Source organism: Carassius auratus, chromosome 11 (assembly GCF_003368295.1).
Source record: "Carassius auratus strain Wakin chromosome 11, ASM336829v1, whole genome shotgun sequence".
NCBI lineage: Eukaryota > Metazoa > Chordata > Actinopteri > Cypriniformes > Cyprinidae > Carassius > Carassius auratus.
The window spans coordinates 2,355,236-2,371,435 of NC_039253.1; the positions used below are offsets into that span (position 1 = coordinate 2,355,236).

Below are 16,200 nucleotides of genomic sequence, written 5' to 3' on the forward strand. Positions count from 1 at the left end.
TTAGGTTTATTTATTTAAAAAAAAAATGTAAAAGTATAATATTTTTTATTCTATATCTGTACTTAAAAGATTTTCTTGTTTATTTTTTATAGCTTCTGTTTATACATTTATTATGCATTTATATATTAATATATTATTGATCTTATTATTATTTGTACCTTTAATAATATTAATTTATAATTTTTGATGCATTAATAATTTTAGATTTAGATATCTATAATTTATTAATTTCAGTACTTAATGTTTGGTGTGTTTTTATTTTATTTATAATTTATTAATGTATTTATGTGCTAAGTGTATTCAAGTTTTTATAAATTTAATAATATTAATTTAATATTGATATATTATTTTTAATTGATTAATTTTGGTACTTAATTGTTTGCTTATTTAAAATATTATATTATTGTTTTGTTGTTATTTTTATTAGTAGTAGCTTATAGCTTTCATTTAAAGTTTGCTTGTACATCAGAATTCACATCCAGTAATTGCATTAATCTGAAGTTTTAACTTTTTTAAACAATGTCTGGGCTTTCAGATTGTTAATTTTATAATGAAATTTAAGCAATAATTGTTTGACGCTCTATAATGTGATGTGACTGATTGCTGTAGTGCCTCAGTTCAAGCGACAACGCAAAGCGCATCAATTATTAAATATGTATTTTTAATATCTAGGTTCTTTTATATACAATTCAGTTTGATTATTGATTAATAACAATAAAATAAATTGAAAACATTTACCTACCTGTTTATCTGTCGTGTTTTTCAGGCCTGTGTCCGGACTGGGAGATCTGGGACGGGGAGAAGCCGGTGGAAAATGCCACGGAGGCCATGCAGCTCGCTGATGATTGGCTGGGAATCCCACAGGTGAGCTGGTGACCTTTGACCCCTAGTGAGTCAGGATGAGATTTCAGGAGCACAGAGGCGCCACAAATCTGTTAAGAGATACGTGTTTGACTGGTCCACATGTTCCTTGCCCTTCATTCGTGCGATCAGATCAATATGAAGCTCAGATAAGAATAAGAGACACACACACCCATCAGTATCAGCCCCAGAGTTAATATGATACTCAACACACCTCAATCATACCTCAGCAAACACTCTTCTCCAGCCTCGGCGTCTCCTCTTGTGTTTGACTTGTGTGACCTCAGTGCATTAGGTTTAGATTTACTGTAATATTCTGGCTTTATGTGAACACTAAAATACTTTCAGCTGCATTTCTGAATATATTCTTCCTTTTGAATTAATTGTGCAATTTATGAAATTGCATAAATGTCAGGATTCTAATGTTTGAAACACTGTTGTTATACATAAATAAAATTATCAAACTTTGAAATAAAATAAATGGTAATTAAAATGAAAATGTAATTTAAAATAGAAAAATATGGAAAATTTATTTCAGCTAGTTGAATAAAACTAAAACCAAAACAATTCAGTTGCTGGAAATAAAATAAATGTTATGAGATGCATATTTATTTTTGCCAAGGCACCATTTCTGATTTTTAGTTTGCGCTTTAAATAGTCAGATGGCTAAAACTTAAACAATTAAAATAAAAATAAGAAATAATTTTTAATTTTGGTATTAATTAATATAAATCATTAGCCTGTTTAAATAACGAAATTGAATTATGCAATGAATAAAATTTGTAAACCCAAAATAATGAAACATTTAGTAATGTTTAACCTTTTTAAATTAATACAAATAATTATATCTAAATATACAATTGATAAATGTAAATAAAATTAATAAATAGAAATTAATGAAAATTGCATTAAAATAGTTTGAAATGCATGCATTATAAAAAAATTTTTTTAATTATTAAAACTTGAATAAAAGGGAAGAAAATATAGAAATAAATCCTAATAAAAAATAACAACTATAATAGTGCATCAATGAAACTAAAATAAGATTTGATTTGAATAAAAGGGTAGTCCAGCCTGAGACTTCACCCAAATGTTTTCTGCACATTAAAGCAGGTGAACATTCCTTATGTTGAGTGTGTGTTCGCAGGTGATCGCTCCAGAGGAGATCATTGACCCCAGTGTGGACGAGCAGTCGGTCATGACGTATCTGTCTCAGTTCCCCAAAGCCAAACTGAAGCCTGGAGCTCCTCTCAAACCCAAACTCAACCCGAAGAAGGCGCGCGCGTACGGCCCAGGTGAGCCCCCTTCACCATCTCTCGTGTTGTTGTTTACATAGAAACGCCCAGCGTTATCTTCAAACGGTGAGATCCGCCTGAGCGACCACACACACACACACACAGATTGCTATCATACCAGAGTTTCAGGATATTGTCGTTTTTCATGAACCCCGTCACATATTTGTTAATGCGGCGTGATGGCAATAAGATAATGTTAGCTGATGTCTCATACTATTTTAATTAATTTGTTTGGTTTTTTTTACCTTGAGGTTGTTTTTTTTTTTTTTTTTTTTTTTGAGTGTCTACTGCTCCACCAGGTCTGTATTTATTGGATAAAAATGGAGGGAAAACAGTACAATTGTTACAATTTAAAAGAATGTTTTTTCCTGTTATAGTTTACTTTGAAATGTAATTTATTCCAGTGATCAAAGCCGAATTTTCAGCATCATTACTCCAGTCACGTGATCCTTCAGAAATCACTCTAATATGACAATTTGCTGCTCAGAAATGATTTATTATTATTATTATTATTATTATTATTATTATTATTATTATTATTATTAAACAGTTTTTGCTGATTTAATGTTTTTGTGAAGATCAGGTTTATTTGTATAGAAAGGTCAAAAGAACAGAAAATTGAAAACTTTTGTAACATTTACTGTCAATTGATACATTTTATGTGTCCTAAAGAAGTATCACTATTTTTTTTTTATTCTGCCTTTTTTATTCTCTATCACAGTTTTCACAAAAATATGAAGCAGCACAACTGTTTTCAACATTTATAATAATCAGAAATGTTTAGCAGCAAATCGGGATATTCTGAAGAATCATGAGACCACTGAATTTGCTGAAAATACAGCATTTATCATGAAAAATAAATTACATTTTAAAATATATTGCAACAACAAAAAGTTATTTTAAATTGTAATAATATTTCACAATTTTACAGTATTTTTAATCTAATTTAACTATACTTTCAAATAGTTTTTTGTCTGGTAGTGTAAGTACTGTGTGAACACTGTTATGCTCCAGACTGATGGATGGAGTGGAAATGTGCTTCGTACCTGCTGTAAATTTGACTAACGCTGTAAAACCGGTGGCTAATGAGTTAAGAGTTATGATTCTCACACCAGACGTGACCTCGACACATTTTCTGTAAGCAGATTTATTCAAATAAACTACAAGCTTTCGGTTGCGGCGTCGTCAGTCTTGAGAAATCCTCACCTCTGCCATAAAATTTACGACAAATACTGAAAGTGTCACATTAGTGTTATTTTTCCATTAAGTGGTTATGTCCTGTCTGAAAGCACTACAAATAAAACCACGACACGGTCACCCTTGTTTCCTAAATCACACAGCACTGGAGTTTTCAGTGTTTGGAAATAACCTGTTTTATGAGTTCAGAGGGATCGTGTGTTTGCGGTTTTGTGTGGTTTGCCTCAAACTATAAACTAAAAGGAGTATTTTTAGATCATTACGTTTGTAGGTTTTATCCACCACTGTGGTTTTTATCCAGCATCTGACGAGATCTACGGTTTGTGTTTCTTTGCATGCATAAATTATGCAACGTTTACTGTGCACGAGTAGAGGATTCATGAATCAAATTCACATCATAAATTCATGTGCACTTTTTGTTGTTTTGTTGTTTCAGGCCTGAAAGACTATAAATGGGGAAAGATTTGAATTTAAATGCAAACTAAATGTGAAACGTATTGAAATTATTTATTATAATTGAAATCAATTATATTATTTATTAAAAATATTAATTTATTTAGAATTAATTTGCAATCAACCAATGAGGAAGCTTGTATAAATCAGATAATATAATATCCACCAATCATGATGAATACAGTAATTAAATACAATTTCCAAATCTGTGAATAAATAAAATGAAAATGCATTTATATTGATCAAAAACATTTATAGACCTTTATGTAAATATGCATGTACACATCGATTACATTGCTTATAATTATAAATTTTAATGGCTTAAAATGATTTAAAAAAAATATTTTTAATGAAGGTTCTGTATGTTTTAAAGGTCATTAATGCAGCATTTAAAGGCGTCCAAATTGATTTATTGCTTAGATTCTGTTGTTGTTGTTTTTTTCGTGCATTTATGAATGGGTTTTATATACTGTATTCTATCAATAGCAGACATCTAAACATACAGCAGTGCAGTAAATCTTAATTTCACAGTGAGTGTTTTGTGAGTCTTCTGGAGATGTTAATGGCACAGTGTGAAGGAAAGGCTATCTTAGGACTGTTGAAGCATGTCATTTTTGTTCGGTTCCATTAAAAGTTGTGATTGGAACAGAAACGACTTCTCATTAGCTGAAATAAACATGTTTCATGATACACATATTTTCCAGAGTAAAGATCTGAATGATTTTCTTGTTCTCCAGGCATCGAGCCGACCGGGAACCGTGTGATGCGTCCGGCCGTGTTCACGGTGGACACCTTCAGCGCGGGTCAAGGCCAGGTCATGGTGTATGTTGAAGACCCAGAGGGGCGCAGAGAGGAGGTCAAACCTGTGCTCAACGAAGGCAAAAAGACCTTCAGCGTGACCTACATCCCTCAGGTCATCGGACCGCACAAGGTCAGTCTGCAGCAGTGCTCGACTCATAGACAACATGCAAACGCCTCATGCTTTTCCAGGTCTTTGGGATTTACATTTTATTATTCATAAAAAAAATGTTCACGAAAAAACAATGTTCGCGAAGAAATTAATATTCTTTTTCAGAGAGAAGACATTAAGTTTCAAAAGTGACAGTAAAGTCATTTATAAAGTTACAGAACATTTCAGTTTCATAGAAAAGCTGACCTTTCTATTTATCAAACAAACCTTTCCATAATTCATCATTGTATTAAAGCATTAATGTGAAGTATTGTTTAAAATTGTAATGTTAAAAATGTTATATATATATTAAGTTTTAAGCATTTATGAAAATATAGAGGTTGATTAACAGTAATTTTATATATATATACACTACAGAATACATATTTGTATGCATTAAATATAAAAAAATTAATATTTTGTTACAAATATAAGTATTTAAAATGTAAAATAAACTTAAATTGGCATATTTAATATGTAAATAAAAATGTGATTTTTTTTTTTTAATAAGATATTATAAAGATACTTTTATAAGATAATATAATTTGTACTTATTATATACATGTATATATTATAAATGTATAACAATCCAATATTTGTATTCGAAATAGAAGAATGAATTGTGGAAATGTATTTATTTCTTTAAAATTGCATTTATTCATGTGACATTTCCAAGTCTTAAAATCTCACTTTTAAATATGTCCACTGCCAAAGACATCAGGAACCGTTTTGGATGCATTGAAAGTGTTTTTTTTTTTTTTATTGTTATTTTAAATAATTAACGTCTTTTTCAGGCATCCCTAGTTGTTATTATAGTCCTATAGGTGTGTGTTTATTTTTCCACAATCAAGTTTATTAAGCATAAACACAGAAGCACACAGAACAGCTCTGTTTCCATGCATTATTCTGTGAAATAAAGGCTCCTGGTGTTTTTATGATCACTCCACAGGTCACTGTGCTGTTCGCTGGACAGCAGATCCCAAAGAGCCCGTTTGAGGTGGATGTGGACAAAGCCCTGGGAGACGCCACTAAAGTCACGGCTAAAGGACCCGGACTGGAGCCGCTGGGAAACATCGCCAACAAACCCACCTTCTTCGACATCTACACCGCAGGTCTGAGCGTGCAAACTTGAATTTGATCTCATGTTCTTGATGAAAGCAAGCTTGAAGCCTCTGTGCTCTGTGTTAATCAGGTGCAGGAGTAGGGGATGTGACCGCTGTCATCAAAGACCCTCTGGGTAATAAAAACACTGTGGAGGCCATCATGGAAGACAAGGGCGAAAGCGTCTTCCGCTGCACCTACAAACCCATGCAGGCCGGCCCTCACACCATCAACATCACATTCGGAGGCATCGCCATCCCTAAGAGCCCCTTCACTGTCAACATCAGCCCAGGTACTACATGCAGTTACATGCATACATTACCCAGCATCCTCTTTCTGTGCTGAAAGTTGCTTCAATGTGCTGTCGGTGAAAGGAAATGGAATGGTTTATTAGTGCTTGGGTAAACAAGGCACTGTGCTCATAACAGTGAAGTGAATTAGCGATGTGTTAGACGTGTGCATTGCCTCATGTGCTTGTAATTGCATGTAGTTATGAGATTCTGCAGGGCTTTTACACACGCTATAAAATGCATGTAAATGTAGCCGCAGTTCACCAGCGCGCTCGTTTGTGGCGTGTGTAATGCTGCCAGCTTTGTTAAATATGACCTGTCGCTCCATTATGGTCAGGCTTCATTTCCAGCCCTTTGTTTTCATTTGATTGCTTTTAAGGCTCTCTCTCTCTCTCTCTCTCTCTCTCTCTCTCTCTCACTCACTCACTCACTCACTCACTCACTCACTCACTCACTCACTCACTCTCTCACTCACTCTCTCACTCACTCTCTCACTCACTCTCTCACTCACTCACTCACTCACTCACTCACTCACTCACTCACTCACTCACTCACTCACTCACTCACTCACTCACCACTCTCTCTCTCTCTCTCTCTCTCTCTCTCTCTCTCTCTCACTCACTCACTCACTCACTCACTCACTCACTCACTCTCTCACTCTCTCACTCTCTCACTCTCTCACTCTCTCACTCACTCACTCACTCACTCACTCACTCACTCACTCACTCACTCACTCACTCACTCACTCACTCTCACTCACTCACTCACTCACTCACTCACTCACTCACTCACTCACTCACTCACTCACTCACTCACTCACACTCTCTCTCTCTCACACGTAAATGAGCAAATGATTACAAATATAAAGATTTTTAGTGATTACATTTGCACATTTATGTAATATGCAAATAAATATTTTATGTTTATACTGCATGTACTATACTTGTGTTATACATTTATATATAATTTTTAAATATTTTATTAGATACAAATAATAGTAAAATTACATTTATTTGAATATTTTATGTATTAAACACATTTTATTAATTAAATACTTTATGGTATATTTGCCAGATTTATTCTCATATTAAGTACATTTGTATTATGTAATATTTCTATTTTTAGGTTTTATGTCTTGTTAGATGTCTCTTTGCAATCAGTGCTTGTGAATTCGACAGACAAGCTCACATTAAAATATATGGGGTAAATAAATGCACATTTTTTTGCATTATTTTTTGTTTTTGATGTGTAAGGTAACAAAATACATTAATTTTCGGTTTGTCTTTTTCTAGTATCATTTAAGATAATTTTGATTTATTTTTATTTAATTTTTTATATTTTTAAGTTTTAGTAATTTTGTTTTTATTGTTTGTTTTTGTTTTTTAACATGTCTAGATATAGTTTTATTAATTTATGGTCATCTGTTTTATTAGTGCATCAAGTCACAATAAACGAAAATGAAAATTAGTATTTATTTATTTCCGTGCAGGTTTATTTTATTTAGAGCATCAAAAGTAAAACTGCTGTAGTTTTTGTCGTGGACTAGGACTTCTGTGCGTCACTGAACGTTTTAAACCTTGTAAAACATTAAATACCTTTTCTCCGAAACAGCTTTTCCAAACGTGCATGATTCAGTTTAACAGAAGTTGACTTTAATTGAGTTTCCCGTGTAGTTAAACGTTATCACGCTGCTGATTTCACAGATTTGTTTTTACAATTTGTTGAATTTTACTGTTCAAAACCGAAAAACTGTTCAAAAAAATGCTTGTTTTTTAACGGCCGGGAGCGTTATTATTCCCCTGGGATTGTGGTGGGCAGGTCTGGATGAGCGTGAGCTCGGGAAATCATCCACATGTCCCGTAAACCCAAACCAGACCCACAGGAGAATAGCAGGAAGATAGTTTGACTTTTACAGCACAAGATGTAATTTCAGGACATTTCACAAGCGAATTAAAGAGCTTAATACATCCGTTATGAGCTTTAAAAATAACACAGAGTTGGAATGGGGCTCCTGATATTTCCCAATTTTAAAAACTCTGCTACGAATAGAAATGGGAGAGGCTGGGAATAGAATTAAGTTGATTTAAAGTGCATTGAAGGAGATGCATGTATGAAACGGAGCAGTTCCTCCGAAGGTTTGTTCTCCTCCCAGGGTGTATTTTTAGAGTTGGGGGTTGATGTGAGTCAGACGGGACGCTGGTGAATGAAGCTCTGTGTCTCGGTGGCACTCGTCTGCCCCGTCCCGTCCCGTCCCGCCCCGGCTCCCACATCTGAACCTAATGAGAGAGAGCAGACCTCATCCAGTCTCTCTGTCAGAGATGCTGTTACTCTGAATGTGGGTTTTGGGTCGGCTCTCTGTGGGCTCTGGAAACATTACAGGACTCCGTACTGTATAATGGAAGGGTAATGCTCGGGTGTTTAATTGTACGTCTGCTCTTACGCCGAGGGATTTTTTATTTAATTCACAGGCTGCGCAGACGCTTGAGGGAGGAGTTTTGGATGATTGAAGCTCATTATACAGTGATGTATTTAGAATTCATGATTCTGATTGGCTGACAGATGACGGATGTTCTTTAACTGCATTCTTCAATTGTCTGTGCTAATAGATGTTAATTTTTTATTTTTAATTGTCTAGAAGCTTAATGTATAGTAAAGCAAGGTTTCAATTTCTAAAATTAAAATGTATTTATGTGCATGTATATAAAAAACTGTGTATATAATAAATATTATATATGCAAATAAATATTTATTATGCAAGTATAAAGAGTGAAGTAACTAGTTACATGTAACTAAAATTACAATATAAATGTAATTTGTAATTAGGAAAAAGGAAAAAAATGTATAATAAATTTAGTTACTTTAGAAAATGTGTATTATAATTATTATTATTATTATTATTTTTTTTTTATTTATTTTTTTAAGATGAAATTTTTTTTTCGAAGCCATTGTTGGATGCCAGTGCTTCCTGTCATAACTATGCAAAGATTTGATTTCAAAACCCGTATCATGGTTATGGTTTTAAATCTGTAATTGACCGCACGATTATCTCAAAGTAAAAGAGGTGCTAAAGTCTGATTGTGAAGTGGCTGTGCTTTAAAATTCAATTATTATAATCTTATTACAAGGGATAAAAGTTTTGGAAAGTGCTAGTAATCAGTGTTGAGTTCTGTAAGGTTAACCCTCCCTGCTTTACATGATTGAAAACATTAGAAATGTAGAAAAGTTACATTACTTTAATAAAGTAATTGAAATAGTTGCACTACTTATTACGTTTGCTGTATTATATGCACTATTTTAAATTCACTTAATATGCAAATACGTATTTTTTACGTGCTATATGCTATCCTAATATGTATTTGTATTTAAATATATACTGTAATATATTAATTGCAAATATAAATATTAAAAGGAAAAATAAGATTTGCATATTTAATGCTTATCATTTTTCTTTTTTATATTATATGTACTATTCTGCATTCATATTGCATACAGATTTATTATAAATATATGACAATATAATATTTTTACTATCAATATATTAGTTTAGTAAAATATTTATGTGCATATTTTGTTTCTTCTCTTCTTTTATGGTCCATGTACTGCATTCTCATATACATTTGCATACTTTTACAGTATATAAAAGCCTAATTTGTAATTAAAATATAAAATCAATAGTGAAGTGAAAGTAATTATTTTTTAAATATGAAGATAATTGTATTCTCTTTTTTTAGTATATTTACAATATTCTATACTGATTATAAATCTCAAATATATTATTTTATTAAAAATAGAATAAATATAATAAATGTATAGAAACATAGTAAAATTAAATTATTTGCATATTTATTTATTGAAAATATTTTATAATCTCATTTATAGATTTTAAATGTTTTTGCACATTTAATAAAATGTTTATCGGAGTGTCCCACTTTTAATGCACACCGGCAAAATTTGTATGCACTGTACTGGTTTAGTAAGTTTTATTTTTTTATTCATTTTTTAAATTTTCATCATATGTAAAAATTATTTTAGTTTCTTTTTTTGTATTTGTACTTTAACTTGTATTTCGCATGACTCGGTTTTTCCCCACGAAGATGGGCCTCATACATTAAAACATGTTCAGCTAGTGCTTGCACCAGTGATTGTCATTAGCCGTCATTAATCAGCATCTTGTGTGTTTCAGCGTCTGTTCCCGGAGCGTGTCGAGCCAGCGGTCGAGGTCTGCAGCCCAGAGGGGTGAGAGCACATCAGCTGGCTGATTTTAAGGTGGACACCCGTAACGCCGGCAGTGGAGATCTGAAGGTCACTGTTAAAGGACCCAGTGAGTGAACCGATACACATCAGTCTCCATCATCAGCTCTCTATCTCTATATCTCTGTGGAGTCGGACTGTCATGAGTTTCCTGTCTTGCAGAAGGTCTCGAGGAGCCTGTGAAACAGAAGGATGCTTCAGAGGGGGTTTACTCGTATGAATACTGTCCACAAACACCTGGCAAATACACCGTCAGCATCACCTGGGCCGGACAGCACATTCCCAAGAGGTACCGGTCACCCCTTTCATTAAAACTGGCGCAGCTTTCACCTTCACACATCACTTCATTGTGCTCAGAGTGAAACCTGTTGTTGTGGTGCTACCAGTCATAACTTACTGTTGAAACATTATTATTTGTTTGTTTGTTTATTTTGTTTTAGGTAAATCTGCATAGATTGTGGTTCAAGTTCAATATAAATAATAATAATAATTATTTTATTATATATATAATATATATATAATATATAATATATATGTGTGTGTATGTATGTATGTATGTATATATGTATGTATATATGTATGTATGTATGTGTATATATATATATATATATATATATATATATATATATATATATATATATATATATATATATATATATATATATATATAATATTATTATTATAATATAATTATTATTATATTATATTTATATATATTATTATTTATATATATTATATTTATATATATTATTATTATTATATTATTATTATATACATTATTATATTTATATATATTATTATTATTATTATATTTATTTATATATATATATATATATATATATATATATATATATATATATATATATATATATATATATATATATATATATATATAAATGTATTATTATATTTATATATATATATATATAAATGTATTATTATATTTATAGATTTGTCATTATTAACTGGTTGCATATAAAAAAACAATATGAAATTAAAAATGTTTTTTTTATTATATAAAATCTGCATATCTTAAGTGGATGCTACAGATTGCACGTAATAAATGTATAAACAATTTGCATTGCATTAAGTAAAGGATTTTTTTTGAATTATTATTTTCAATACATTCTCATTATGGTAATTTTTATTTTAAATGTTGCTTTTTTTACATTTAATCTACAGTAGATAATAGAACTATATAACTCTTTTTACTCTGAAAAGGTTCTCGTTATTGTAATTTTTTATTTAAAACTATTTTTTTATTCTTAAATCTGCATAGGCTGAGTTGATAAATCAAAAATATATTTAAAAAAATGCTTAAAATATGTATGTAAATATCACATTTTCTTCACAGTTAAATGCATACAGGGTTGTAAAATAGGCTTGGTTTATATAATTGAATATATATATATTTTTAATAAGTGATTTGTTATAGTGCTACCAGTGCTGGTGTGAATGTGGAAACAGATCGACTCCAGATGTGCTGAGTGTTATTCACATCTGCCAACCGGATAAATCTGATCATGAGTGTTTGGGTCTGAAGGCACAGGAGTATATAAACACACGAGGTTGGGGTGAACGTGTGTGTTTGGTCTGAATCAGAACAGACTGTGTTATAGATGATCTGGATTCAAATCAAGACCCGATTTATTGTTCAGATTGTCATTAAGGATCATCAGGGAATTGTTTGTTCGTGTGAAAGGGTTTAATGTTCAGTGTGAGGTAAGACTGTGTGACCGAGTTTCAACTACATGATCGTCCATGTGTCCAATATTTAATTCACTGGATTACGGAGGATATTAGATTTATAGCGTGTTGTTATTGTTAACTATTAAAATCTTTTTATTAATAGGAATAATGCTGAACTAAAATAAGTATATAAAAGTAAATAATAGATGGAAAGCAAACTTAAAACAAGAAATAAAAAGTAAAACTAAATATAAATATTAAAAAAAAAAATGTATGAGATATTAAAGGGAATTAATGAAAAACTTTAACTAAAATAAAATATGATTGGTTGAGGAACAAAATTACTAAAACTGAAATAATTATAAATTAGAAATATTAAACTGAATAAAATGTGTAAACATTTACTAAAAGGAATAAATAGAATTAAATTACATTTATATTAAATTTAAATAAATAGAAAGTTTAATAAACTAACAATATATGTATGCATTATGAATAAAATAGTGCTAAAATTACTAAAACTATAATATATTAAAATAGAATAAATATAATAGAAACACAAAAACGATTAAAATAAAGTATTAGATGAAAAATAAACGTAAAATTAAAAGAATAATTTGCAGTACTAAAAATACAAAAACGTTAATTTTTAATGAATGTAAATAAAATTTAAATACATTTTATTTAATACTAATAAAATTAAAAATATCTAAGTATTAGATGAAAATAAAGTTTAAGTTAAGATTTAGGTACTAAAATTGAAAAACTGAAATAAGTATAAATGAAAGCTAAATAGAAATGTTAAAAGAAGAAATGTAAGTATTAGATGAAAAGGCTTGAGTCGGAGTACCAAAATTAATTAAACTGAAATAAAGCTAAATCAAAATAGTAATTAATACTATAACAGTCTAGTATATAAACCTGAAATAACACTGGTGCATGACACATAAAACATACCTGGTTTGAATTTCCAGTAAAAACAAATCTACGCTGATCTATCACAGCATGAAGGATTTTATTATTGTAATTGTAGATGAGGTTTTGCTCCTGATATGTAGGTCGTGTGCACTGCCAAGCAGACTCATTAGTGTGCGACTGGAGGAAAGCAGCATGACGACATGCGCTTCTGCAGAAACATGCTGCTTTGTGTTAGAAATGCCAGAAACGCCTTTTTTTAGGTGTTTTTCGCATTTGGTGGAGGTTTTATAAGATGTCGTGGTGTGTGGCCGTTCTGGTGATCACATGCATGGCGGATCGGCCAATCAGATCGCTGGACTGCTGGAGCCGTAATGGCTGAGTGAAGGAGACGGACTGCATTGAAGACAATCGGCCTGCTGTTCACCTGGACGTCAGCCTCACACACACACACACACACACACAGAGCCGTGACCTCTATTAAAGTGAAATATTCTCCTCGCTGTGTTTCTTCTGTTAACACAAACTCTCTCTGATGGGAGGTTTCCGCTGACGTAGAGTCCGGTGTGTGTTTGTGTTGGACATGGGACTCTCTCACTAACTAGAGACATGACATCAGCGCTGTTTGAGCCGCTGAAGCGGTCCGGTTAACACACGTTCGGTGTGAAGCTGTGCACTTAAATATTAAAATGTCATTATTTGTCAAATAAGCTGTGCTGACCTTCATAGGAATTTATCTGGTCTTATTTCACCTCAAATTAAGAAGAGCATATGAAAAACACACTTTGCATAGAGATTTTGGTAACTTCACATTATTTGCATGACAATTAAGCATATTTTACCTAAAAATTATAATTATTATGCATTATGATTTTTTTTAAATTATTTATTAATTTAATTATTGATAAATTTTCTTACTGTTTATATTATTTAATTTCTACGTTTTTATATTTTTTGTTAATCGGTATAGATTAAAGTTAAAGGTACTACACATTGCCGCAATTTAAATAAATAATAGCATTTTTTTTTCTATCCTTTTTCATTCCTGTAATTGATTTCATTTGTTTAATATAAAAAAAAAAACATTTTTACATTTTTAAATTGGCATAGACTGCATTGCCACAATTTGAATGATTAAAAATTGTATTGCATTAATTATGAAAAAAATATACTCCAGTTTATAGAAATAAATTCATAAATTTAGCATTTTGCTTTTTTTTTAATTATTATTTTTTATTCTATCTCATTGTAATTTTTTTTTCTTTTTTTGGTAGTAATAATTATTTTGTAATTGGTATTTGTACATATCATTTTGTATTATTTAAAACCATATAGATTGCACTGCAATTTAAATAATAAAAAAAGAAAAGTTATATAATAAAAAAATATATATATATTTTTTTATCACTTTTTATTCACAAATAGCGGTCCTCAAATTGGTTTATTTTTTTTATATAAAATATTTTAAATATTTTAGATACTATTTTAGATATTATTTTAATATTTTAGAATTAACTGTTAACTAGATGTGAACTTGTACTGTACATTCATCTGGAATAATGTTTGTTGTCTTGTGTTCAGTCCCTTCGAGGTTCAGGTGGGCCCTGAGGCCGGACCGCAGAAGATCCGAGCGTGGGGTCCGGGTCTGGAGGGAGGCGTTGTGGGGAAATCTGCAGACTTTGTGGCTGAATCCATCGGGACTGATGTTGGAGTCCTCGGTGAGATCACGGTCTCCTCTGATCAGACACAGGGCACAGTTTATCACACAGCAGTCACAGTTAGATCAGGATCCACAGCAGCTTTTCTCAGCCGTTCCTTCTCTGCTGTAGGCTTCGCCATCGAGGGTCCGTCTCAGGCCCGGATCGAGTGTGAGGATCAGAACGACGGCTCGTGTAACGTGAGGTACTGGCCCACCGAATCGGGTGAATACGCAGTCCATGTGATGTGTGATGATGAAGACATCGAGGACAGTCCCTTCATGGCCTTCATCGTCCCGGATAACAAAGCCAACAATCCTAACCAGGTGCATGAAAATATACATCATGTGTGAAAGAAATCACCTTAGTTTCATCTCAGTTCTCCTCAAAATTCTGATTTTAATTGTGTCTAAGGATATTTTATTTTTATTTTGTATTTTTTTTATTATATCAGAAATTTTACTTTAAAAAAAAAAATTGCATTAAAAAATATCAGTAATATAAACTGTTATATACATTATGACTTCTTAACAGTTAATTTAATGCAAAACGTTAATTTTTGAAAAAATGTCTTACAATAATTAAAATATTCGTATTACTGTAATTAGTTTATGCAAGTGTTTAATTAAAATGTTTAAACAAAATTCTGCTAAATGCATAAATTTAATTTAAATTTAATTTTTACATTTTTAATTTAAATTTAAACAAAATTTTTGATTTTTGATTTTTAAATCTAGATTGCATTTCCACAGTTTAAAATCAAATAGTTAAGTTGCAGCAATGTGTAGTAACCACTTAAAACAATTAAAAATTTAAATTAAATAAAAAATAAAATAAAAATGTCAATGATTACCTGTTGAGAGGTAATCGTTTTAAACTATTTACCTTTCTAAAATAAAATATGTAAATTGTGACAGTGTAGTAACTAACTTATAAAAAAATTATAAAGATTATAAACTTATTATAAATATTTAATGAATACAATAATGATGTAACCTGTTGAATAAGACTTGAAACAGTTTTTCAATTAATGTGATGCAATTTTTTAAAAAATATTTCTTATTCTCAAAACGTTATTATTGTAATTTGTTAATTTACATTATTTATTGAACTAATAAATAAATAATTTAGATTCAAATTCAGTGTGTTGTTTTTAAGTCAGTTTATCTATTGCTTTGTTTTGTCTCAAAAGTAGCATCATTGCTTAAAGAGTATTTCTATTACTACAAAACAACAAACATCCTATTGCAACAGAACAAAGACAGAATTAAAATAATTAAAATGCATTTAAAAAATACAAATGATTGTATTATTTTTGCACAAAAGACTCATTTGTGCGTTGACTGGGTTATTAGATGCGTCGGTTTTCAACACGTGTTTGTTTGCAGGTCAGGGCTTATGGACCAGGACTGGAGAAGTCTGGCTGTATCATAAACAAACCTGCAGAGTTCACCGTCGAGGCCAAAGACGCCGGAAACGGGCCGCTGAGAATCATCGCACAG

General features: G+C 31.2%; 1 protein-coding gene across 1 annotated transcript in view; it reads left to right on the forward strand.

Annotated features, from left to right (window-relative positions):
- Nucleotides 1–16,200, forward strand: part of LOC113110555 (filamin-B-like) — a 66,840-nt gene that overhangs the window by 10,320 nt on the left and 40,320 nt on the right. Inside the window, exons 3-12 of the mRNA XM_026274686.1 lie at nucleotides 724–864; nucleotides 2,009–2,156; nucleotides 4,544–4,737; nucleotides 5,705–5,867; nucleotides 5,948–6,148; nucleotides 10,330–10,467; nucleotides 10,560–10,686; nucleotides 14,583–14,719; nucleotides 14,831–15,024; nucleotides 16,087–16,200. Coding sequence (XP_026130471.1) covers nucleotides 724–864; nucleotides 2,009–2,156; nucleotides 4,544–4,737; nucleotides 5,705–5,867; nucleotides 5,948–6,148; nucleotides 10,330–10,467; nucleotides 10,560–10,686; nucleotides 14,583–14,719; nucleotides 14,831–15,024; nucleotides 16,087–16,200 — 1,557 coding nt within the window. The remainder of the gene's footprint in view (nucleotides 1–723; nucleotides 865–2,008; nucleotides 2,157–4,543; nucleotides 4,738–5,704; nucleotides 5,868–5,947; nucleotides 6,149–10,329; nucleotides 10,468–10,559; nucleotides 10,687–14,582; nucleotides 14,720–14,830; nucleotides 15,025–16,086) is intronic.